This window comes from Protopterus annectens, chromosome 9.part0 (genome assembly GCF_019279795.1).
Source record: "Protopterus annectens isolate FY-2018-M chromosome 9.part0, PAN1.0, whole genome shotgun sequence".
Classification (NCBI taxonomy): Eukaryota; Metazoa; Chordata; order Ceratodontiformes; family Protopteridae; genus Protopterus; species Protopterus annectens.
In genome coordinates this window covers 621,833,716-621,861,159 of record NC_056743.1, presented here as the reverse complement: position 1 = coordinate 621,861,159, position 27,444 = coordinate 621,833,716, and the positions used below count along the sequence as shown (strand labels likewise).

The following is a 27,444-nucleotide window of genomic DNA, read 5'->3' as shown; positions in this document are numbered from 1 at the left end:
TGATTCTGTAATGTAAAGGCACATTATTTTTGCAATAATGTGATGTAAATTGAGAGGAATTATATTCATTCACTTACAAATAATGATGGTACTGATCTAAAGAGGCACACAGATGTGATAGCCCAATTGCATTAAAAAGGATTGCCAAGAGTGGATACATGAATTATGGAGTGATACCAATACTCACACAGAAACTGGAAGCCATCAATCGTTTAAGATCATTTCAAAAGTTAATTGTGCAATGTATATCCGGTTTAGTAATTATATTACTACTGATACGCTATGGTCTGCTGAAAACGCATAAAAAAATACAAATAATCAATGAGATCTTCAGTTTCAGTGTAGGAATGGTAGACTGAAACCATCTCCATGTAGTCAAAGGAGAGAGGTTCATCAGGGACTGTAAATGCTCTTTAAATAAATAGATATGGCATAACTAGCATTTTTAGCAAAACTGCATTTTTGTACCTTTGAATGTAGATTCATTGATTAGAGTAATTCCAATTTAATCTGGGATTGACTCAGTTTGTATTTGAGTAAAGAAGCAAGTTGGTTCAATAAGTTTATCAACACAGTTTATGAAATGATTATTGCTTGTTTTACAAAGCAATGCCTTTCTTTCCCAAGAGCAAATTTGTTTACGAAAAATGGGATATAGCCATAGGAACCCTTTTTGCAAATTCATATGATAATATATTCACTTGGCTGAAGTGTTTTGTTTTTGAAGCATGAAATTTGTTTTTTGAAAAGTTGTTGTTTTACAAGTATTTTGTGTTCTTAGTGAGTTAAGAGTTAATAATTGTTCACTTTTCAGGTGATTATTGGTAGTTGTAAATGACACCCAATCATCTCAGATCCAGTACACAAAAACACTTTATAAATAAATAAATTTTAGCGAATGGTGACTATAGTCAACACACAATAATTCAATTCTGACTATGTTAGACAAAGTCAGGGGACTGTGAGTTTTCTTTCAAGTACCAGGGTCTTTGGCATCTCAAGTGCCCTTAAGGGCCTTTTGCCTGGCAAATATGACTGCAACATGTTGGTGGTCCATACTGGTGTGAATGGCTTTGAGCATAATACTGGTGTGAATGGTTTTGAGCATAATATCCTGAGGGATATGCAGAGAGATACATAAGAATTCTCCATACATGTTCCAAATGCAGGCAATCCTCTGGTGTTGAGTGGAATTCTTCCTTCTCTAAGAATGATTTATAGGTACAAAGAAAAGATAATTGACTTTGACAATTTGCTAAATTGTTGGTATCATCCCAGGGGGATCCAATATGGGATAAAGTACTCGACAGTCCTACTTGCTTTGCCAAGGATGGTCTACACCTCTTGCTCCAAGGCTTTTGCATACTGGATAAAGCCTTTGCTATCTCATAGCAATAGTGTATCAAAGGTGGGGCAAAAGGGGCAGCAGTCCTGGAGCTCACGGTTTTAGGGGGTGCAATCCTGAAGTGCAGTTTTTGTATTCTGCAAGTTGTTTCTGTAATGGCATGTTCGAATGTCAGTATAGAAAGGTGCTCAGCACATCACCTATTACTGTGGAGAAAGCTGTAGCAAGAAGCCAGAGTAAGAAAATGAACCTTGTCTTTTTTTTTTTTTTTTGACTGTTTATTTTTATTGCTCTTCCAATGAAAAGTTCAAGTGTGTGTGTGTGTGTGTGTGTGTGTGTGTGTGTGTGTGTGTGTGTGTGTGTGTGTATGGGGGGGGCATGTATCTGGCTGGCTTGGAGAGCTAGTCGTTTTGAATGAATCAGACCTTTTTTTTTTTGCAGTGAAAAGCTGGGGCAGGGAGGGGGTATGTACCTGGCTGGGAGAGCCAGCCTATTGTAACAGTGCAGACTTGTTTTTTTTCTGCTGTTCCAGTGAAAAACATATAATGGTCATGATTTTTTGCTCTTTCAATGAAGAACTGGGGGAGGCATGGTACTAGTTTGGAGACAGCCCCAGGTGCTATAAAAGCCAACAATTCTTCTGCTCCATAGTGCCTTTTCAGGTATAGTCCACTTGATGGACATCCAGTTTAACTTAACATATCAAATTCAAAACAGAATAATGTTAAAGTAGCTCTGATCAGTGGCAGAAGTCTCAAAAAAAAAATGCCCAGCCTTGAGGCTCTCCTGTGATTCCGTCTCCATAGCTGATGTGGACCATATCATTTTTATAGAGATCTCTAGGATCTTCTAGGAACTAGAACTTGTACTTGTGTTGTAAACACCTGGTGTGCTAAAACTGGGCTTAAATTAAATGCTAAAAAGTGTGACATAGTTGCATTTGGAAAGCCATCTTTCCCCAACATCTGTCATAGATATTATCCCACTACAAAATTAGGATGTTGTTACAGACCTTGATACTTGAGTTGATAATTTCCTTTACTATGATCATCATGTAAAAATAGAAGGCAGAAAGTCTTTCAACATAGTGCAGCTGATCACCACAGGGGTATCTTCTAGAGTCAAAGAGCGCATTATCCCATTATATACTGCATTGATTAGGACAATTATCGAATGCAATGCCTCCTTTAGGATGTACCTCACTAGACATATCAAAACAACTAGAACAGCCCCAGAGGTTCTTAAGTAAGAAGATCACTTGGCTTAAAAATCCTAAGTCATCAGAAAAGACTGGAAGTGGTGTCCCTTTATTCAGTGTCTTATATACTCCTGAGAGGAGACCTATGCCTTTCCTTCCAAGCCATTTGGGATCTAATAGCCCAAAATCTTTTGTCTCTCTGCACAAATGAAATAGTCCTACAAATACAAAAACAAGATATCTAAATTTTCACCTGAAGATTTGTGCAACAAGGTGGACAGACAGGGTTATTTATTTTTATTTGTGTTTGTTTACTAGGGGCAGAGCACTGATCTCCAAGGACTTTTTTGAGACTCAGCCCAGGAGCACTGGCTGGTTAAGTGACTTGCTCAGAATGACACATTTAGGCATTGGAAGCTGAGGGAATCAAACCCCGGACAAATGGAGTACAAGAAACAGCTCCCTAACTTTCTGCACCAGCTGCAGACTCGTTACACAGTACCTTTCCCACATCTTGACTAAACTTCCGTAGCAAATTAAGCAGAGTAATATGCTATCTTCCTTCGGATGAGAACTGGACAATTGGATGGGTATTCAAAAATTCACCCCTGGTTTTACTGTCTGACTTTCCTTGATAGAGGAGGTTCAGTCTGAAGGTTTGTACTGGCAATTTATAAATGGTCACAAGGCATAGTTGCCATATATTTCCTATTATCCTATGGCATCTTTTTATTGCAGAAGGAAAAGAAGATGTAGAGTAGCTTTTTTTTTTTTTTTTTAGAGTAGCTTTTGTTAATTATCTTCCTATCACCAAAGTTAAAGATTGACGCACAGGACAGTGTTAGTCTGTTTGATAGTTCACAAAGTCACCCACTAGATGGCACCACTATCACTTCAGTGCACAAGAAAACAAACGCAACATGTTTAGTACTAGTATGTGCTCCCAACATATATCCAATAATATTATTAAAAATTAAATCATAAGAGCTTCAAGACAATACTAATGAGAAGTTTTTTTTTTTTTTTTTAGAACAGTTAGATATCATGACGGGAGAAGTTTGGACAAGAGGGTATGACCGTGAAATGCTACAATAAACAAATTATGCTATTATAGAACTGTCTTGCATTGCAAAATCATTTGTTTCTGAGATTAATGATTGTATTCCTTAAACACCTCCACATAACCAATATTATAGGATCATTATTACATATAATGGATGTACCAGTGATAAGCAGGATATAAGTAGGAAATGTGTTTGCCAATCATTCTTTCTTAAAGAAGGTTGTGCAATATTTAACAGACCAGCCTTTATTCTCTTTCATAGGTTCGCAAGTTCATAGGAGGTTACTAGGCTAGCGACCTTAGAGCCTTTACAAGGCTAGCCGTGTTAATCCCAAGTATCCCCATTTGTTCTTTTTTGGGTAGTTGGCAGAACGAATTTATGAACAGAGCGGGTATGTGATCAACACTTGCTACCCCTGTCCATGAGGGATGGGTGCCACCCCAGGGGTAAATTTGCAGTCTCCCATCCACTTATCTAGGCTGCATTTGACTAGGGTATTGAGGATCTCTGTTTTAAGTGAACAGAAAATCTATTTCAGAGAAAAGGCAGTCTCTGGGAGACATATCTGTCTCTCTAGTAAGCTCTGATAATTTAAAGCATAACTTATATTACACAGAGATGAATTTCACAAAACTACAATAAATCAGAAAACTGGCACAGTCCCATGCCATAAATGTCAGCAGTGCAGATTTCTGTACAGAATTATTTTTTTTAATATATCCAGTGATGCTGATTTTGATTCATAACATGTTTATTTGGTTATATGTTTAGTATGTTCTGCATTTTATGTTAGCAAGTCCAACTGAAAAATGTTAAATAGTACTTGAGCATATTTATTTGAAATTAGAAGGAAATTATCCCCTAGGGCTATTGATTAGTCAGTGTCACTGGTGCAATAGGTAGCATACTTGTCTTTGATGCTGAATGATTAGAAGGCTGTATGTTCTATTCCCACCTCTGGATTTATATGTTCATTTTCAGTACTGACACTGTAGTGATGCACTCCTGAGTATACTGTGCTTCGGATGAGATGTTAAACTGAGACCCCATCTGCCTGAGTTAGAGGTAGCATAAGTGGAGGTAAAAGATCCTACAGCACCTATAAAAAAGAAGTAGAGGAAGTTACCCAATGTCCCGGTCGAAACTTCCACTATTTCTATAAATGGCACTTTGGTTCTCTCTTGAAAAGAGGTCACTAGTCTAATGGGACTAATCCAGTCAACAAAGGATAAATAAGCATATTGAAGAAACTGATTACACTCATGAATTTAATTTTGTAATGTCACATGTTTTACATGGAAATCAGAAAAGGGGGAGGGGGGATTTGGAGCTGTATGAAAATAAATGGATATGTTGAAAGCAGGTAGCTTTCCTGGCCAAAGCCAGGTTAGCATAAACCTGTATTAAAACTGAGCTCAGTTAGGCATATTTAAGTGTTTTTATTCTGTGAGTGAGATTTATACATCTGTTCACCACAACTAGTGCTTTTTAAATAAATTGGTACTTCCCACTCTTTATAGGGGATCAGTAGGTATCATTATTTAAGAAATTATTGCATCTAGTTGTCTTCAGAGTATCAGTATGTGCCTCATAGTCTGCGTTCATGTACATAGCCTTTTAAGTAAATAAGAAAATCTGGCATGAAATTGTCTCTTGTCCATCTTCATTTTCTCTAAATGTAAATCTATATGTGTGTGGCATCTTAAGTGAGACCATAACTGAGGCATGAAAAGCAAGACAAATCTGTATCCTTATCCACTGAGAAATGGTGCAACAACAGCCCCTAGGAAAACTTTTCCTAAAGGGAAGAACCTCTGTGAAAATTGGAAACCGTAGGCTAAGAAATTTAATTTACTCCTGATTGCAAGAGCAGCATATCTGAGAAGCATGGGAAGGAGCAGTGTGCCACATTTGCGCATGCTGCAGAGGAAAATAAACTTAGTCTACAATATGCTTCAGTTTGAGGAGTTAGTGTGAATCAAACAAAAGCCAGTGACATATCTTCCATTTGTTATTCATACAAGCACCAAATGCCAAGTTTGAATGAAAGTTGTTGTGTCTTTCGGCTTTTCCCGGTTAGGGGTCGCCACAGCAGAACTCCGGTCCGCTAATGATTGGCAGAAGATTTTTACGTGCCGAGTTGCCAGCCCTGATGCACAACCTTCAAAGAAAGTATTTCCATTCACGCATGTCTCCACACAGAAGACGCTTTAGCTGAGAATCGAACAGGACAACGTTTTACTGTGAGGTGACAACGCTACCACAGCACCACCACCGCAGTTTGAATGAAAGTACAGAATGAAAAACCTGTAGATATTGATGAGCTCTGTGGTATGTAATGGCATATTTAGACAGAGAGTTAGGATAGAAAACAAAGTTAGAAGTGAGTGAAGGGGGGTAAGGAGTTGTAAGCTATGAATGTTCATATTTACAAATATGCTTTATCATGGCCTTGAGCAAGAAGAGAGCCAGATTTTGGTTAGTAAGTCTTTCAGAATGGTTTTAAAAGACTGGAGGGAGGGTATACACCTTATGGATACAGGAAGAATTCCAGACCTTAGCAATTTGGTATGAGTACACACTACACACTTCAGATTTGATAGGCTTGTGGACAAACAGGAGTTTTTGTTTACTGGATCATAATGACAATGTGGGAACAGAGTTGTGCAGAATGGTGTTTAGTGCTGGACAAGCAGATGGATGCTGGGATTTTTTAGGTGTTAAGAAGCTGTGAGTATGTAAGTTGGTGTGGTAGTGCTGAACAATTTCTGAAAGGGATATTTGCTGCAAGATTAGCAATTTTATTATAGCATTGTTCAAGTTTTGCTTTTTGTGATGCCAGAAGGTTAGTAAGCATGGGGGTGTCATAAAGTAGTGAGGGGAGGCAATAAATAGTGGCAAGTGTAGTTTTAGTTGCATTGGTGAGAAAGTTTTTGGCAGCATAAAGATCCCTAGTTTTTAGTGATTTGTTTTTAATTCAGCTTTGTATATGCATGTTGAATTTAACATTATCATCCAATATCATCCCTGATAATTTTTTTTTTCATGAGACAGAGACTTGGGGAGAAACAGTAGTGCTTTTTTATGCTGGGCATGAGTTGAGTTACAATATCATGATTCAATTCCTGAGTAATTTTTTGGAAATGTGCCAGTTTATCTGATGTGCATGTGAGGGTGGATTCATCTATGTATTGTATTAGGGAAGCCTGTTGTGTGGATGTGTGGAGGGTGTTGGTGAAAATGTTAAAAATGGGGGGACAAGGAGTAGAGCCTTGTGGTACAGTGGTGGTGACTGGGAGGTATGGATAGAGGGTGGAGTGCCATTTTACTGAGTGATACCTATGAGACCAAGTAGATTTTGATGTATAGGAGAGTGTGCTTAGACAGACCTAGTAAAGACATTTAAAGAAGTTTGCTGTGACAAACTGTGTTGAAGGTTTTAGACAAGTCTTTCTTTCTTTTGTATTATTTATTTCACAGTTGCTAACCAGGGAAGTGAAGTGATATGAGAACTCTTTTGGCCATATGAGATTTGGGACATAACAGATGAATATTTAGTACAGAACACAGTGACTAAAACTGTAGCTTCATTTAAAGATTTGGGTATGTGCGTAGATTCAGCTTTGAGATTTTCTAACCATAACAAACAATTGGTTAAAGATATTTTTAGAACTGTAGGTTGTATAAAACATTTATAAAGTCTAGGAAATCAGAAATGATGAATACATTGTTTGTTAATTACATTAGATCCAAACATGAGTATAGAATACTAATATGGAACCCTTATAAGAAAGAAAGCATGAGTACACTGGAAAGAGTACAGTGGAAATATACTAAGAGCATCCGTGGATGTGAACATTTAAGTTATTATGAAAGACTTAAATATCTGAACTTGTACATTGTCTCATAGATGTTTAAGAGGAGATCTTATTCAGGTATGTAAGGCATTTAAAAACAACTATCTCTGGGAATGTTTGGGGTTTTCAAAAAGTAGTAGAGAATCATCAGACAACCTATGTAGAAGAGTCTATAGGAAAGAAAAATGTACTAATTGACTCTCTAAGAAAACGACTAATGCATGGAACAGACTACCAAACTACATTAAAGCAAGCACTAGTTTAGATATTTTAAGAACAGCCTGGACACTTATTATGGGAACAACTGCTTTGGTATATTGGCAGGGTAGAATGGCGTTTATGATTGTGCTTGAAATATTTGCATGTGGCCGCGGTGGTACAGCAGTTAGCGTTGTCACCTCACAGGAAGAGGTTCTCCCATTCAATTCTCAGCTGGAGCACCTTCTCTGTGGAGTTTACATGTCCTCCCCATGGTCGAATGATGTATAAAGACATGCAGGTAGGTGCGAGCATGAATAGGTGTGCCTTCTTTGAAGGTTGGGCAGCGGGCTGGCAACTTGGCCCTATAAAAATCCACTGGCAATCATTAGCGGACCAGAGTTCTGCTGTGGCGACCCCTAACCAGGAAAAGCCGAAAGACATTACTTGAAATATTTGCATGTATGCATGTATATTCACTAGAACAAAATAAGGCCTTTTTACATCAGCACTTTTTGCGACCTTACCAAAACATTTGATTCAGTTAACCACACTCCATCTCCACTGTGACACATACCAGTTTTAGATCCTTCAGAGTACAGTGGTTCCATATTTATTTGACCAATAGGGCCTACTGCATTAAATACAAAATTTATCCTTCAAGGATCTGTCCTTATATCTGCACATTTCAACATCTTCATTAATTACCCCTGCAATGAAAATCTCCAACAACATTCTCTACGTCTATGTCATTGTCCTGTATCACTCTGCTACCAACCACAAAGGAATCCTTGACAACCATCAAACTTCTCTAAATATACTACACATATGGGCACTCAGCAAGCTACTCACAATGCATTCAAGTCAAGCAATAAGCACATGGGCAGGTCTGTTTATTTCATCAGTTCTAAAGATGATGCATAGCGTTAATGCAACATTTCAAAGTCGGCTCCATTTTTCCCTGTACATAAAATATATAGGGATCCTCACATAAGCTTAGAAAACTGTCTCCTCTTACAACCCTTTTCTCATATGCACTCCAAATAAATGTGCCAGTTCCTTAAAGTAGCTTGCAATAAGACTTAATTCCTGCTTAAACATATCACTCTATATGGAGAGCATAAAAGCCAAAATAAATCATACTCTTTTAGACTGCTTTCAAATCTGAAAATCATTCATATCTGATGAAATAAAAGCCATATAGAAAAATGTTCTACAGCCTCAGCTAGAATATGCCCTACCTCTCCAGGCATCCTCATCCACTAAGAACCCTAAAAACCCTCCAAATGCTCTCAAACAAAATCTGCCATTCCATGATTCTCTCACTTAGCAGCACCACTGCATAATACTCGAAAAGGCCACGTGGCTCCCTGTAAAAGAGGGAGCTGAGTTACTATTCCTCTGTGTAGTTTACAAGTCACTATACATTCTTCACCTTCTCTAGCTAGCAGGGTATTAGAGATGCTTGCTACAAACTTCATGCTCAAACAAATAATGCCCACATGCTTACCATGTCTAAAGTAAAACACTCTACCACAAAACATGCCTTGTCCATAATAGAGAGCAAACTGTGAAATTCACCCCCACCCGATCTCCACAAAATCTCTGACTACAAACAAAATTAAGGTCCACTTAATAGCCCATTTGCAAGACCAAACAGTATATTGATTATAGGTATCCTTATAATATAACTAGAGTAAACTCAGTTAACCGGAACTCAAGCAACCAGCACTTTCAAGTGACCAGCAAAAAAAAATCCAAGAAATACACAACAATTTTCATGTGTTGCACTTTCTGTCCCCTCCTCCCTGGAGAAACATATTTTACATTTTTAGAGTTTTAAAAAAGGAAGATAGAAATAAATTCTCTCTCTCCCCACTCTGAGAGCACATCAAACCAAAGAAATAGTATAGGGTATAGTATTAGTCAGGCCTATTTTAATAGTCACTCTCAAGCAACCAGAAACTACAGTTATCCAGCATTTACCAATCCCCATGGGTGCCGCTTAACTAAGAGTTTACTGTACAGCAAGCTTTCACCTACTCTCTTAACCACAATAGCCAGCCATGACTACAGGCCACACAGACACTCTTGCCCTTGCACTACTCCCCTTTTCACACCACCTCCACTAGTGTTACTAATTCTCTCCTTCAGTTAGCCTTCCCCTACTTACACAGATATTCATTACTATCTACAAGTCTGTTTATAAGAAACTCAGGACCTGATCACTTGTCTGTAATCAATTACTCCATGTGCAAATTACTGAATGGTGCTCTATTTATACTGCTTGTATGAGTAAGTTACACTACTATTTTTCTATATATTTCTCCTATGCTGTGACTGAAATTTATATATATATATATATATATATATATATATATATATATATATATATATATCTATAGGGTCTATATTAGATCAGCGAATGCTTAAAAAAGTGAACGCTGATTCAGCAAACTTAGGTAAGCGAATGTTTAAAATACCGAAGCAGCAGAAACTAGAATTTTTTCCTAGGGAAAGAATTCGGTTGTCCGTTTCTGTTGCTTCAGTATTTTAAGTGCTGTGGTGAAAAGTTATGGGTCGGATTCAGGTAAGTGTGCGATTGTGTGGATGTTAGTGTTAGGGAGGGTTAGGTGAGTTAGGGTTAGGGCGCGGGTTAGGTATGTGTGCGATTGTGTGGATGTGAGGGTTTGGGCAGGTTAGGTGAGTTAGGGTTAGGGAGAGAGTGAGGTGAGTGTGCGATAGTGACGGACCTTAGGGTTAGGGTTTGGGTTAAGGTAAGTGGATAGTTAGTGGTGTGTGTATAGTTTAGTGTAGGGTTAGGTATGAGATTTTAGGTGTATGTGTGTGGATTGCTGTTTGTTTGGTGTGCTTGTGTTGTGTGTATGTGTTTTCGAACAGCGATTTTTTTTCCCTAGGAAAAAAATCGCTGTTCTGACAGTTCGAGATTGTAAGCTTTCGCTTACATAAGTTCGATGAATCAGCGTTCACTTTTTTAAGCATTCGCTGATCTAAAATAGACCCTATATATATATGTCTATCTCTATATATATCGGGGTGGACACAGGTGTTAGTGTTGTCGCTTCACAGCAAGAAGTTCTCCGGTTCAAATCTTAGCTGGGGTGCCTTCTGTGTGGAGTCTGCATGTCCTCCCTGCGGTCATGTGGGTTTTCTTCCGTGTTTTCCTGTTTCCTCCCACACTGCAAAGACATGCAGTAGGTGGATTGGACACTCTAAATTGGCCATAGGTGTGAGGGTGTGGTATGGATGAACTACCATGGCAGGGCTAGCCAAGTAAACCTTGGCTTGAAATAATTGTTACAGTGGAAGTGGCACTCCGACCCCATGTGCAAAATGGGAAAAAGGGGTTCAGGATGGATAGATATACATTTAAATATATGTATACACACATGCCTATATATGGAGTGTATAGATATATATTACAGTCATATATAGAAAGATAGGGAAGAATGAAATGTTGCATAATGCTAACCATCATTTTTAGCTCTGACAAACGAGACAGACCTGCCCATGTGCTAACAGCTTGACTTTAATGCAACAATATATGACTGAGACGTAAAGGTTTGCATTACTGCTCATTAATGAAAGCAGCAACAAGAAGACGGCACACCTGACTGTGTAAACATAGCTTTGCATTATACGACAGTTGTAACTAAACTAAACTGCTTTTGTAAATATTGGGCATACCCTGCCAGTATTTTAATGAATACTCTACCATTTCATTTTTGTAAATATTGCAGTTTACTGTACATATACTACAACTGGCATGTGGTATTGAACATTTTGGCTAGCGGCAGCAGCTGGCCCAGTCGACAAAGTGAAGTGTATGTGGATGAGAGCGAACACTTACAAAAAGTACATAATGCTGTAAGCCATTGACTGGTACTCTCAGATCTGAAAGTGCAGTAACATAAATTAGTCCTCACCTTGCTGTATATTACTCTGTTTGCATAATGGAGCATTATATAAATTCTTGTTCTTCTATGAAAACCAAGGATAAAAATAGCTTAGCATATTTTGCAATATTTTGTTATATGACTATCAAACATGTTTAAATCCATCACCATAAAGGATTTTCCTGTGTTATTTTATGCAGCTAAAAAAATAGATTATTTTTTCCAGGGATTTTTAGGGCATGAGCTGCGACCACAAGTATTCTGCAGCTGTGGTATGCTCTTAACAATCTTCTTTTTTAACTCCCATTCCCAGGTACCAGGGACACATTGGAGCCTCCCTTTTGGTAGGTGGGGTAGACTTCACTGGACCTCACATCTACAGCATTCATCCTCACGGTTCAACAGACAAAGTACCTTTCACTGCCATGGGTAAGAATCTTGTTTACAATCTCTTGCTGTGTTGTAGTTATTCTTTGGAGAAATACCCATTTTTTTTTTGAATGAATAATAGACATACGGTTAGCATGCCACACTGCATTTGTTTTCCATCAGATAAACAATGGCCAGTAAACCAGGGAAACAGCAGTATTTCTGAAGGGTACCAATTTTATAATTCACTACTAAAAATCAGTATCACAATCACAACAGCTTCCAGTTTTAGAAGCAACTCAAATTTTAATTTACTATTCACTCAGTGACTTTGGGCAAATATTAAACAAAACAGTTTTATTTATCATTTAATTTATTTTGCTGTTTGTTCTTAAGAACTTTGTATTTTTTTCAGTGCTTCACATTTGGTCTCTACAGTTTATCTCATCCTTAAATGCATTTTTGCTGCTCATGAATTTATTGTTTAGCTTCAGCCCCTTCTATAATTATGAAATGGTAAGTAACATAGCAGTATTGCCCTTTTGGTATATCAAATTGTTTTCCAAAATTGCTATCAGCCTTTATTTGGACAATGAAAACTTCACTTGTAACTCTCCAAAACATATTCTGCTGCCAGAGGCTTTAAACTGAAAGAGTATTTTTAACTGAAAGAGTATTTTGTAACAGTGGTCACAGATGTTCTACCTCTGCTCAGTCCAATAAATGTATACATTATTTGCAGATCTCTGCACATTTTTTTTAGTTCCTTAGTTTAATTTTCCCCACTGACATCTCTCAAAACATATTGTGCAGCTCAAGCAATATTTGCAGATGAGCTCCTCATTTCAGCAGTATCTCCATATTAGAGGTTTCTTTGTTTGCTGTTGCAGTTTAGATGACCACCTTTGCTGTTTGACAAGGACTCCAAGCTAGTCCGTACAAATCCATAATCAGCACTGTAGTACCATTTCTTCTCTTCAGTCTTCCCAAATCTAATAGAATATTCCTCTTTGCATTAGTTACTCCTGACTGGCTTCACTTTAGGACGAATCATCATGGTCTGAATAATCATGCTGCCTACACCCACCTGAATAATATCACTTTATCCTGTTGCTTGCAAGAAGAAATGTGTTCACCAAAAACAAAGTACGGAAAGAAGCCAGCACTTCTCTCCTTTTCCATTTCATAGTTCTCACTCTCCTCTTTCTGTTTGCCATACTCTACATTTTATACCTGATGGTTGCTATGAACACTGTCTAGTATAACGAAGCAAAGCAATCACTGCACCATTGTACCTCTGGGATAGTCAATTCCCCATGCTTAAACATCTTTACAATTCTGTCTCGTCTTTTACAATCCTTTGTCATATGCATACAGCACAAGTTGTGTCAGCTTGGTTCCTTAGCTAGGCAACTCATTGCACCAGTTTTGTTATTTCTAGAAGTCAGGCTGCTTATTATTGGATATCTCAACAGTTTCTCTCCAGACACTTGAGACACTTGATGCTTTAGCCATGTTATATTTTTAGCCTTCACTAATAAATACACTGCTATCGTGTCATCTAACCAGTTACAGTAACATTCCATACACTGATTAATAGCAGGCTGTTTCTCTAATGTCAAATCTGTACTTCAAGGAGCCTTAGCATTGGGCTGAGTTATCTTGGTATATGATATAATGCACTGTAATTTTTTTCAGGATCGGGAGGTTCAGCGGCCATTGCAGTACTGGAAGATCGATTCAAGGCAAATATGGAGGTAAGGTTGTAATTCCAGCTGCCTTACATCTAAAGGAAGTAGGAAATGCAGCATTAATGCAAAAAAGTAAAGAGAAAGGCAAAGCTAGATGCCATTGTTTTAAATCTCAGTTTATTTTGATATTAGCAGTCATAAATGTTTATTAGTTTTGTTTGCCGCAATGACTGTTTACAGTTTTATTTCTTTTTGCCATGCCATATGCTAAATAATGTTGACATTTTCTGCTCTGTGGCATTGAGGGATAGACTTCTAACTAGGATCTTGCTGACCTGGGTTTGAATAGTAGCTCAAGCACTGGAGAAGTCAGCTGGAGAGGAAGATGTATGAAGGGGGTAATGACTTCTCTCATGTCCTAATAGCAAGGTTAAGGGGTGTACTATGACTTGCATCTTCTGCTAATGTTCTCTGCAGAAACTGAAGACTTAGTAGAAACTGCCCATCAAAAGGGTGCAGAGATACCTGAGTGATGGTTATTCACAAAAATAAATAATAGCCCTACTCTCTATCAATTGCATAATCACCACAGGAACACAACACAGCACAAAATGGGGAACATTAGAGTGCATATCAAAAAATATTCTATTGGTTGTCTGCATGAGGGCTGTGCCAAGGTTAGTTCTCCACTGGTGGGGAATGATTGAAAAAGGGGTTGTAGAAATTTACCAGAGAGTCAGCGGGGAAGGTAAGAATGCTGTAAATAAATAAATCTTGCATTTTATTTTTATTATATAATCTTAACTTCACTAATGTGGGGTATAAACCTTTTTGTTAAATCTTAGCTATTTCTGTTTTCACTTACTGTAAATATTTAACCTCACATGATGTGCATGTTAATGTGCAGATTTTACGTAGCATGCTGACTGAGATTAGAAGGCTTTCTAAATAAATACATATATATCAGCAGTATGGTAATAAGGAGAAAGATTACCAAATTTACAAAAATACAATGGCAAGTTGGGGAATAAGTTGGTAAACTTCCAGCCATTCCAAACACTACAAATAGAGTCTTAAATTATATTATTTGAAATGATGTCACTGAGAATGAAAATAAAGTCATTTTGTGGAATGGCAAATTACGGAAACTGTTAATGGGAAAATATAAACAAGTGCAATAATACCATTTAATAGCTTTCTTAAGCAGTGCTTTGCATTTATTCAACTATATTTTATAAAATTAATCATTTAATAGAATATTTACATTATGAAAATTCTGCTTCCCTTAAAGGAGTACAACATCCAAAGGTTTTAAATAATTCTTCCTTTAGTCACTTTTCACAACTATTTTCTGGCATTTGAGTTGAAAAAACAAAGCATATAAATTTAGTAATTCTGACTATTTTTTACACTTTCTCTTTTAGTAGCATATTGCTAGCTGTGTCCCCATCCAATCAAATACTGGGATAAAAGTAAAATGAGCTCTTTGTCACCTGCAAGTTGACATCAGGGTAACAATTAAGAAACTGTACTTTTTTTTTCCATAAGTACCCAGACATGGAGTGACATTAACTTGACTGTATTTATTGTGGATATACATAATTATGTGGCAATACACAAAGTGTAATCAAGAATCCATTGTCTTCCTGCATGCAGTAGAGGTACTTACAAAGGTAGAAGTGCAGGACAGGAAATTATTATGTTTCCAGCAGATTATTCTTGTGAAGGGAGTTTGCACATTTCGTTCTCTGGTAGTGAATAACTTCCAGGTCCTAATTAAGTTCTCTTTTTTTACTGTAGTTTGCATCAGAAATTGCATCGTATACACTGTCTTTGCATAGTTTATTTTTCTGAATAGAATTACTCCTCTCCATTGTTTGTACTCACTTTTTAATGTATAAAAATGCAGGGACCTCCATGGCCACGTAATACATTATGTAGAGAAACCAAGAATATATATATATATATTTTTTTAATTAAAAACAGGAAGTCTGCAAAGGTCTGGCAGTTAAGTTGGAAGATTAAGGCTATGAGCTCTTTCTTGTGGTCTGTGTTTTAATTCCCTCAGCCTACATTTGCCTAAGATGCAACTCAGAGGCCATAGCTCTCAAACTCCTACTTCCAGAATCTGTGAAAGGATACAAAGTAGGATACAAAGTAATTATTTCTTAAATCTCTTTGTACCCACGAAATGCAGATTTCACTGCTCTGTTACAACATGATTTCCAGATCCGTGATTCTGTTCTTTTGTGCTGTAGTGTATGCCAGCAGTTGCCAACTGCATTCATCTTCCTTGGATTATAGAAGCGGCTGTGATTTATTTGTGTTCCTTATCCACCTGCTTTGGAGCAATGTCACTCTCTCTTCTTTTCCTCTCTCATCCCACACATGCAAACATAAAGAGTTAAGGTTAATGAGGAATTTTTATGAACCAAGTTGCCGAGGTTAAGCATTTACCATGCAAGTCAACTTCACTCAATCTAACCGCATCCATAAAGTGCAAACATGGGAAGTGCTTGTAAGCAAAACTGCAAATGCTACAGTGTGATTCAGAAAAAATATATAGTTTTTTCACTGCCTTGTAGTATCAAGAACTACATGGCTATTTTTTTTTTTTTTTTTTAATAAAAATGCAGTTCTGCATAGGAATCAGGTTATTTCACACATCGGGCATTCTAGACCCTGAGTTGAGCAGATACTTCGATCTTCTGGGGTACTTTTTACTGCAGATACTCCTTTCAACTCTGCAAAGTTTTACAGAATTTCCAGACATTTGTATCGTATTTTGGTCTGTTCCTCATAAAATGCAGTTTTCTGGCAAAGAACTGAGAAATTAAGTCACTAAATAATGACAGGCATTGGAGTTTCAGATTTCATATAGCAAAAGCTGTTATTGTAGCAACTATGTTTATTAAGGGTAATATTTAAATTCTGTCCCTGATTTTAGACCTCCCCCATAAGTTTTTGCTTGCATTGCAGGTCAGTTATATACATTTTTGGGGATGGAGTAAGGCGTGTGTTGTGAGAATGTATGACAGCAGGAACATCAAATATATGGCTGTGGCCATTTCATCGTTTACTTTATCCCAATCTAACACCAGAGGGTGTACACAGAAGGAGGCTTTTTTGGGTGGGGAGTGGTAGGAGGCAGATGCTATTCATATCAAAGAATTCATGGGAATTTCGAAACAATCAAATCTTGTGACAGTTCACTTCTTTCCAGTACCCAGCCTTAGGCAGTACTCCCTTTTGTAAGATGACTAACCAGTGAAGCCCACGGTTAATTTGTGAGTACCCACCCAATCATCTAAATCCAGTTAGAATGATGATAGTGGATCATACTGCTAAATCTGCAGGGTAGGGAGGCATTGGGTGATAAACCTCTCTTTCCACTGAATTTTATTGCCCTCTTGGTGAATATTTAGGTCCCCACTTCTAGTATTTGTGGAACTATTAGACTTGTGGAGATACAAGAGATCCAGGATAACTGATTCCTTAATGCATGGAAGTCAAGGCCTATATCTCCTTTCAAAAGTCTATGAGATAATGAATAAAGGGGCAATACCTCTACTGCTTCTAGATAGTTCAAGGTCTTTAAGTCCATGATCCTCCTTAGTTAGGAATCTCTGGGGGTCTTACTTGTTGTTTGCTTTGTCTAGAGAGGCACATCCTGAAGGAGGCATTGCTTTCAATTACTGGCCTGATCAGGGCTGAGTATAAGGGAACAATGGTATCCTGAGATGTGAATGATATCCCTTTGGCCATAAACTCACTTCATAGAAGGATTTCCTCACTACTGTTGTTGTTGTATGATGATAGAAGGAGAGGGAATTACCAACCCATGTTCCAAGGTCTTTAATAAAAAGCACTAAATATATCAGGAAGTTATGTACACCCTGGTAATAATATCCCTACCATGGAAGACATACTTTACTGGCTGACCACTCACATCCAACAAGAAGCAATCATATTAAGTGATGTAAATATCAAATGGCTTATCATTAACAGTAATGATTCAATAAGCACTATACATTAACAGGGCCACACCAACATTATCAAATCTTCAACAAGATACAACAAGCAAACAAAAAGACAGTCAACCTTAAACTGGATTATCATATCCCAACCAAAAAATCCTCATCTGCTGACACATTACCTAACTAATTAGTGCTCACCTGCTGACCTACCTAGTTAGACACCAAACAAGTATTAGTCTATTCCACCAAATGAACAAAGAAAAACAATCGATCCACTTTCATTATAAATACTAGTCTATTCCACCAAATGAACAAAGCAAAACGATCTATCCACTTTCATTATAAATTCCTTTACTAGCTACCTACAAAAATATAACTGGGATATACTCAAAACTCTGCCACCATATGAGGCTGTACTTTAATTCAACAACATATTCCTTAATATACTCAATGAACTGGCCCCAAAAAGAATTAAGAGAGTTGAGACAAAGCTAGCTACATGGCTATTGTAGAGTACAAAAATACAGTTGTGTAAGAATTTTGCATAACAGTTAATATCGTACTTTTCACTATTGCAAAATTCTTTGCATCTGGGATATTCTACTGAGGATAGCAAACGTCTGGCCAGTATAACAAAGCCTTTGCACCTTCTAGGCACTTTACATTGACACATCCTATGTAAAAAGCGTAAAGTACATATGTGAAGTATGATCGCCAAATCCTCAGAACTGAATTGCCTCAGAAGAACCAGAGTAACACCAGTGGAAAAGCAAAAGCATGTACAGCCAGGAAAGGAAGGGAAGAAGAAGGAAAACAAAGTAAGAAAGATCACCAGCCAGGAAGGCAGCATGGAACAACAGGGAAAGGAGGGAGGGAGGGACAGAACACTACAAAAGTGAAAAGTGCGACTTTAAGCGTCTTGGTAAATTCTTTAATACCGTACTATAGCCTTTCTTATCACTGTTGAAGTATTTTTTCACATTTGGGAGAGTAAAAAAGTAAGAAAAGATGGGAAATGGAAGCCATAGGTGAGCTTTCCAAGAACCTATGAAGGATGGCCCTGAAAACCCCCCATCCTGGCCTTAGAAATCACATCCAACTTGTAATGTTTAACACAGAAGACAAAGACGTGCTAGCTTCCAAAATGGATCTGCTATCCATACCCTTGAAAAAAGCACCAGAAGAGTCCACCAGCCTGCTAGAATGAGCCCAAAGAGAGGAAGAAAGCTACTTACCATGAAAGGAATAACAAAAAGAAATGGCCATAGATATCCAGGAGGAGGTGGTTTGCTTAATAACAGCCAATCTCAATGCCCTAGAACAACAGATTTCCAGATATCTTTCTTCTTATCTAGGTAATATCAGAGCTGTCTATGTAAATCCAAGGTGTAAAAATTTCTCTGACTAGTATTCTGGGGAGAGTGGAAAAAAGAAGGCCAATGAATTGTTTGATTCAGTGGCAAATCATTATCCACCTTAGGCATAAAAGAAGAATTTGTATGAAGACAGACCCTATCTTTGTGGAAAACTAAAAAAGGTGGAACTGCCATGAATGCCTGAAATTCAGAGGCTCTCCTGACAGAAGTAAGAGCTGCCAACAGCACCATTTCCATGTAGAGTGCAACAAGGAAAATGAAGCTGCAGGCTCAAAAGGAAACAGAGTTCATTTCTTCAGGACAAAATTGAGGTCCAAAGAAGGAGGAGTTGACTTTCATGGGGCCTAATATGAAGGATGCCTTTCAAAAATTGTTTGACTTTAAAACAAAAATCAAGGAGCAGATTCAAAGACTAAAAAAGCAGAAATGGCTGACAGTGTACTTTAATAATTGACTATGTCAGACCAGAATTGAACAATACATACAAATAAGAAAAGACCTTATGAATAACCACAGAAAAGGAGTTCAGGTAATGTTTGAAACACCAAACAGAAAATGAATACCATTTAGCCATACAGGATTTTCTAGTAATTCTTTTGGCCTTCTGCAAAACCCAAAGCACATCCTCAGAAAACTGTGCCTAAAACAAATCAAAACCTTATCAGCCAGAGAGTTAACTTGAAGAGTGGAAAAGTGACTATGAATGAGATATTCCTTTTCCTGTGTGAGAAGATCCGTTCTGTGACATAACCCCTGATGAATGCACCTGGTCAGATGGAACAGAAGGTGGAACCATCACTGTGTGATGAGAGACTTACCAACAAGATTTTCGGCCTGCTGCACATGATGTTTTGCAGGACTTTTAGTATCAGAGAAACAGGGAGACAAGCATACAAAACCATACCCTTCCTGGAAAAAAGCCATGGCATCTACCTTTCTAGCCAAAGGACTTGCCACCCTGGAACAGAACTGAGGAAGTTGTCTGTTCAGAGGGGAGGCAAAAATATCTACTTGAGAAACACCACACCAATGTACTATGTCCAGAAAAACCTCCCTGTGAGGCATTCCTTCATGAGGCTCTGTCTTGGATTTGTTAAAAGTGTCTGCAACAAGACTGTGGTCTGAGTGAATGTAAGCCACCTGAAGAAACAACAAGTGTGAACAGAGCACATGCAAAGAAAGCAAGACGTTTTGCCTCCAATTTGTTTATGCACCACATGACTGTAGTATTGTCAGTGACAATTCTTAGAGGGCCTGGAGCAACTCAAAGATATTGGAAGGCTTGAAAGGCCAGAGGGAGTGGTCTCATCTCCTTGACATTGATATGGTCTGCTTGTTGTTGAGGAGACTAAAGTCACTAGACCTTGAGGTTGTTGGAGGAAATTCCCCAACCTTATCAGATACATCCATGTATGGCTCCAGAGTGGGAAGAGGAACCTGAAAATATAGACCTGAATTTTGGGAAATTTGGTGAACTCACCAGTGGAGCTTGAAACTGAGAGAGTGCAAGAGAGAGACAGGAAAGTCCAGAGGATGGCAGTGGTGAAGCCAAATAATCAGGAGATACCACTGAACGTTTCTCATATGGAGTTTTGCAAAGGGAGCCATACGAGTAGTGGATGCCATGAATCCCAGAGCTCACAGAACTTCCCTTGCAGAAAGGAATAGAAGAGGGAGAAGAGACTGAAATTAAGCAGTTAAAGAAAGGACATGGGGGGAGGGAGGCAAGCCATCATTGGCATTGTCTGAATCCTGCATTCCAAAAAAAACTTGATCTTAAAAGGAGGTCAGCACAGACTTTTTGAGATTTAAGGTGATCCCCACAATGTGAAGAAGAAGCACAGTAAAGTGAAGACCCTGAAGCAGGAGCTGCTGAGAGGGGGCCTGAATCAAAAGGTTATCCAAATAAGGGAATATTACAGTTCCCTGAAGTTGACAGAAAGCTATTACTGGTGGCCAGACATTTGGTAAACACCCTTAAAGCTGTACAAAGACCCACAGGCAAAGTAGAGAACTGATAATGTAAGGAAGAAACAGATAAATGTAAAAACTTCCTGAAGAGAAGGTGAATAGGAGCAATATAGGTAAGTATCCTTCAAATCTAGGGACACCAGAAAAGTTTGGAGAAGCAACAGAGGAAACACTACCTGTGGAGACAACATCCGGAAGGAAAATCCAAATAAACAAACAAATGTCACCTTGCACCAAAGTTCCACTGCCAAAAACAACCAATATGGAAACTTCAAAACTAAGGCAGAAAACACCAAGCTGAGACTTCCCACAATTCTTTTATTAAAATAATAAAAACAATAATAGTGCACAATGAGTACTTTCAGGTAAGAGGAAGAGTATTTTAAATTTACTGCTGTGTTTGTTGAATGCTATCTGAGGAAGAGCATGTTTGCCTGAAAGCGCTTGTGCACTTTTATTGTTTTTATTGTTTTAATAAAATAATTGTCGGAAGTCTTGACTTGGTGTTTCCTGCCTTAGTTTTGAAACATCCTGAAGGAAGGAACTTTTAGAAAGGTTTTGAGAAAGGAGAGATCTAGAAAGGACCTCCAAGATGCCTCTTTCCCAGTTGCCAAAAGCATCCTGGAGTAAAATCCCTTCCCTGTTGGGAGCAGGCTAGATAGTTTGCTGAACCAAAAGATCATGAAGGACCACAGGGAAAAGAGACAGCTGATAAGGAGGAAGGTGAGGAAGACCTGCAAATGGGAGTAGGGAGTTGCAGATCACAAAATAACCCTTCTGGATAATAAGAAGCACCCAAGAGTCTGTGGTGATCAGTTGCCAGACAAGAGAAGAAAGAGTTAACTTGAGTGATAAGGGAATCTGGCATAGGGGTAGAAGAGGATGAATGCCAAACAGAAGTAGGTTTTTCAGGGAAAACTTTTTTTTTTACCTTTAGTACCCCGAGAAGGCTTGTCAGAAAAAAAACTCTCTTGCAAGCTCTTTTACATCTAGAAGGCTGTCTAGGTTGTATAGGTTATCTGCAGATAATGGAAGATTTAGATGGATATTTTTTTGAAATTTACAGAAAGAAATATTTGCTTCAGATAATGCATAACTTTACCGTTATCTTGTAGTTTTTTGTTTTTTTTTAAAGCTCAGCAACTCTAGTGTCAAAGAGATTATTATTGTCCAAAGCAGAATCCAATATTTTAGCCTTGATGATCTCAGTAATCAGTAAGAGCCTGTATGTGTAACCAAGAATATCTCCTTATCACAGAAACACATGCAGCAGACCTAGAGGAGGCATCAGCAGCAGCATCATAGCTGCATTTAATAGCATGGCAATCAACCTGAGAAGCAAAACACAGAAGGAAAAGGGCAGAAGTCTTAGCCTCAGAGTCAAACATATCAGTCAGAAAGACTCCCAGTTTAGAAATAAGTTAAGCCAATGCATATGTAATCATATGGTTCTGGTATTTACTGGCCCTGAAAGCTGCAGTAGCAGAAGTGTGCACCTCCCATACCTCACCAGAGCACTACTGCCTGTATCAGAAGGTAGAAGCTTAGAGGAAGACAGTAACTTATATGACTTATCAATAGCCACAGAAATAACAGCTGCATCAGAGGGAGGATTTTTATGCAAAAACATTTGGACCCCAGGAACTTTATAGAACCTGTCAGACTTCTTAGGGCAGGAGGCTGGGAACCAGGAGCCTGACAAGCTGAAGAGAAAGTGTCCAGAAGGACAGTCAAAACTGGAGGAAAAACAGAAGGTATGGAGAATCTATTTGCAAGAGTTCTTAGTACCACTTTTGAATGTCAGAAACCTGGAAACAATTCTAATTAAAGTGTTCCATCATACAAACTACAGTATATCCAAAGGACAGTTCCTCCATGCAGGAATCAGGAGAAAGAAAATCCTCTTTTTCATATGCTAAGAGAAGCAGACTGTATATTTGAGAAGACTACACTAAGGGCTCCTCAAAAGTATCTAAATCCAACTCTTCTTCAGAGGAATCACATTCACTAGGATGTCTGGAAGGAGCAGAAGACCAAGGAACAGAAGTAAAAGAACCTTGAGGGTTCATTAGGGCCACAAGGACATTGAAAAGCCACTGAGTAAACTCCTGCCATTCCTTGTGTGGATCCTTAGCCACAGGAACACAAGTTTATTCTTTTGCTTCTTTTTTTAAAGGAACATTTGCTTTAACATATCTAGGAGGTTCAGGCCCTGCCTAGATTCATTGAGTGTACTAGGCACCTCTTCCCTAACAAATATTTGGGGAATCCCCCAAGGCCACTCCAAAATAATCAGCCATGGTTCTCCCCTCCATATTTGCAGCAGATGTACATACAGCCTTGGTGGACATGCCCCATGTTAGCATCCAACATAGTTGTGACAGAGGGAAGCTGACATAGGTACTGAAAGTCCAAAGGTTCTTCATCAAACTTGATGTAGATGTCTGAAGGAGGCTGGACAGCCAAATGATCAGTGCATCTTAAGCAAAGGAAGAACACTTGGTCAGGTGGAGCCAAAAGCCATGATACTCTGAGCTAAAAAGTTTAGATGCTGGTTCTCCAGATAAATGGAAAGGGATGATAAATGACTGCAGAGAGTCTTATGGACAGACACCTGGAAGATTTCACACTACCTCCCAACTGTACAGATTTTCGCAGAATGTCCAGATTTTTTACTCAAAATTTTGGTCTGTTCCTCATAAAATGTATGTTTTTCTGGCAAATCACTTGAATGATCTGAGGAATGAAATTACTAAATAATGACATACACGAGTTTCAGACTTCATATCCTTTAGAAAATACATTTTTACACAAACCATGTTATTCTAGCTACTTTCTAAGTTTGTAAGAGCATGGTTTAAAATCTGTCCTTATTTTATGGACTTTTTCCCCCATTTTGTAAGGCTTTGTCCAGATTTGTTGAGCTAAGAGGTTGAGAGGTATGACACTGAGTATAGTCATGCATAGCACCTAAAAAAGGCAGTCCTCATGTATATTGTTTAGGGAACCTGCCTCCTGCACTCACATTTCCTTTTCTGCATGGCATGTAGAAAGATAAAACCCAAGGAATAAAGAGAGGAAGGAACAGACCCTAACAGGACACATCTTTACAAAGCTCAGAAGCTGAAGTAACTCTATGAACATCTTGCAGACTGAATTCTACATAGCTTTTGGAGTGGTTGCAAAGACATTCTGAGAATTTGGTGCTTGTATGTCACATATGTACCTTATGACTTGGACATGGGTCATATGTCTGATGAATGGTACCTGGAAGGTGTGAATGCTATGGTCATTTACCAAACCTCATATCATGCTTTCCGGCCCCAAAACTTGGACAGAACCACAAAAGGAGGGGGAGTATCCATTTTCATCAAAGATACCCACACCTCCAGGTTAGTGGCAACGCACGAAGCATCGGAGACTATCCAGGTGCAACTAACCATAGGCAAAACTGCCTTACAGTTTGTAGCATGCTACAGACCACCCTCTCAAACTCAGGAACCCCACACAGCCTTCCTGAAGACACTGGAGAGTATGAATGTCTCTCCAAATACCATCATTTTGGGAGATTTCAACTACCCAAACATAGACTGGGAACATTACTCAAGCCCCAACACTCTAGCCCAAAGGTTCTTAGAATTCATAAACTCAAATGCAATGGAACAACTAGTCACCATTCCCACAAGAGGAGACAATATACTAAACCTGATCATCACAAACATGGGGACAAAATGCTCCACACCAGAAGTACATCCCTCTTTGGTAAGATCAGACCATAAATTAATCTCACTGGAAATCCACATCCCGCCCCCACCCTCTGCACAAAAGACCACAGTGAAGAACTTCTCAAAAGCAAACTTCACACTTCTTAAGACTGAAGTGGTATCTTTCAAGGCCCCTGGGCCAGTGGAAACCACAACCCACACTGCTGAATCCTTTGCAAATGCCTTCTATGGGCACCTTCAAGAATGCATGGATCATGCAATCCCAAATAAAACCAAGACCCATTCCCCCAAAGGCAGGCGACCGGTCTGGTGGACCCCAGCCATAAACAAACTTTACAACAGAAGGAGGAAGCTACTACACGACAGAGTAAAATCCCTAAAAGGTAAGGCATCTCTGATCAGTACTAGCAAAAAACTACGATCACTCATAAAATCATCCAAGGCCAACTTTGAGAGAAAAATCGCAAATGACACAAAAGACAATCACAAGGCCTTCTTTAGCTATGTTAGAAACCTGGGTGGAAACTCCCAGATATGCTCAGAGTTAGTCCAAAATGACACAAAATACACTGAACCCACTGACATTGCCAACATTCTGGCAGACAGGTTCAGTGCAAATTTCTCCTCCCCCCCCCAAAAGGAGAAATAACTATCCCAGCAGAGTGTAGCCTCCCTAACATCTCAGATGCCCAGGTGAGAGCCGCCCTCTCTAAAGCTAAAAACACAGCATCAATGGGACCAGATGGTGTCCCGGGCTGTGTGCTACATGAACTCCAAGAGGAACTAAACCCACACATAAGGCTGCTGTTTAATCTTAGCCTTACCACAGGATTCGTACCCAAAGAGTGGCGTACGGCAACAGTGGTCCCACTTCACAAAGACAGTGCTTCTACGGACCCTGGAAATTACCGCCCCATAAGCCTGACGAGCCTGGTCTGCAAAGCTATGGAGAGGATCATTATGGAACTCATAAACAAAGACATTGGGGACCTACAGACATTGGATCCTACCCAATTTGGCTTTGTCAAGGGCAGATCCTGCCTTCTGAACTTGGTCGACTTTTTTGAAACAGTCACTAAGGCCATTGATGAGGGTAAGGCAGTTCACACAGCCTACCTTGACCTTGCAAAGCCTTTGACACAATACCCCACTCGGGCATCATAGACAAACTCACCAGCTTAAATGTAAACCCATATGTCACAAGATGGGTTGCAAACTGGCTCAAGGACAGAACCCACAGGGTCAGAGTTGCTGGAGCTATGTCAGACTCTAAGCCAGTCACAAGCGGTGTCCCACAGGGCTCAGTCCTCGGACCCCTCTTGTTCGGCATTTATTTTTCCGAGGTACAGGCAAACATAGGAGGATTGTGGCTGACAAAGTTCGCAGATGACTGCAAACTGGGCCATAATTGATACTCCAGCGGACACAAACATCCTTCAGAGAGGCCTCATAGAAATGGATAATTGGTGCCAGAGCCATGGCCTTAAGCTAAACGCCAAAAATGTATAGTCATACCCTTTGGGAAAAACAAGGTACCGACAAATTACCACATAGGCGGTAATCCATTAAGTACGGAAGAGGTAATCAGGGACCTAGGGACCCAGGTTGACAGTAACCTCTCATTTGACACTCACATAGCCAAAGTGGTTAGGAAGGCCTTCTATATTGCCCACCTTATCATGAAGGGTTTCACATCTAGATCAAGAGAGGTCATTGTGCCCCTGTACTCTTCTCTTATCAGGCCAGTGATTGAGTACAATGCCCCATTTGGGATGTATCTCACCCGACACCTGCAGCAGTTGGAAAGACCCCAAAAGTTCCTCACCAAGAGGATAAAGGGTCTTAAATATATGTCATATGCTGCCCGACTGAAAAAACTCCAGCTCTATTCAGTCGCATACCGCCTACTCAGAGGTGATCTGTGCCTGACGTATAAGGCCATGTCCAATCCTAAATTAATGGACATGCTCCACCTCAGAAAATCCAAATCCATCAGAGCCACGAGAACAAGTGACTTAAACCTCAACACAGAAATAAATAGAACGTGCTGGAGGGACAGATTCATAACCCAGAGGCTCCCTACACTCTGGAACAGAATCCCAGTCCATGTTAGGCAGAGCCCCTCACTGACTCTATTCAAGAGAAATCTCGACGAGTGGATGGGAGATCGTAGGTTTACCCCGGGGGTCATCTCTTTGTCACTACTAGACAGAGGCATAGTAAACTAAACCCTAAAAGGGCGTAGTATTCTCATCCTAAGGGGTGGTGTAGGCCACATACACTCTGGCTAGGCTTATAAATGCCCTAGGGCAGATAGCCTAGTATGAACCTATGAACCTATGAACCTTGGCAGGGTATTCCAGATGTAAAGAATACTGCAACAGCGATAAGGAAAGATATATTATAAAAGAAAGAGGCAAAGTCTGGAAAATATGAATAAAAAACAAAACAGAAACCAACCTACAAAAGCTTATGCAACTAAAAATGCGCATGGTGCAGCAGTAGCATTGTCACGTCACAGCAAGAGGTTCTCCGGTTCGATTCTCAGCTGGAGTGCCTTCTGTGTGGAGTCTGCATGTCCTCCCTTCATTCGTGTGGGTTTCTCCAGGTACTCCAATTTCCTCCCATGTTACAAAGATATGCATCTGGAGCGTTCTTCCCTGGGCCTCCACTGAAAATTGGCTTTGTTCTAAGTCGGACTTTTCCGGTAAACAAATGTTAAATAAATAAATAAAATAAAAATCAAGTAAAATATA

At 39.1% G+C, this 27,444-nt stretch overlaps 1 protein-coding gene across 3 annotated transcripts in view; it reads left to right on the top strand.

Annotated features, from left to right (window-relative positions):
• LOC122811374 (proteasome subunit beta type-7-like) overlaps positions 1-27,444 on the top strand; it is a 271,817-nt gene that overhangs the window by 123,525 nt on the left and 120,848 nt on the right. For all 3 annotated transcript variants that reach the window (XM_044083180.1, XM_044083181.1, XM_044083182.1), the window contains exons 5-6: positions 11,893-12,008; positions 13,647-13,705. In XM_044083180.1, the coding sequence (XP_043939115.1) occupies positions 11,893-12,008; positions 13,647-13,705 (175 nt within the window). The remainder of the gene's footprint in view (positions 1-11,892; positions 12,009-13,646; positions 13,706-27,444) is intronic.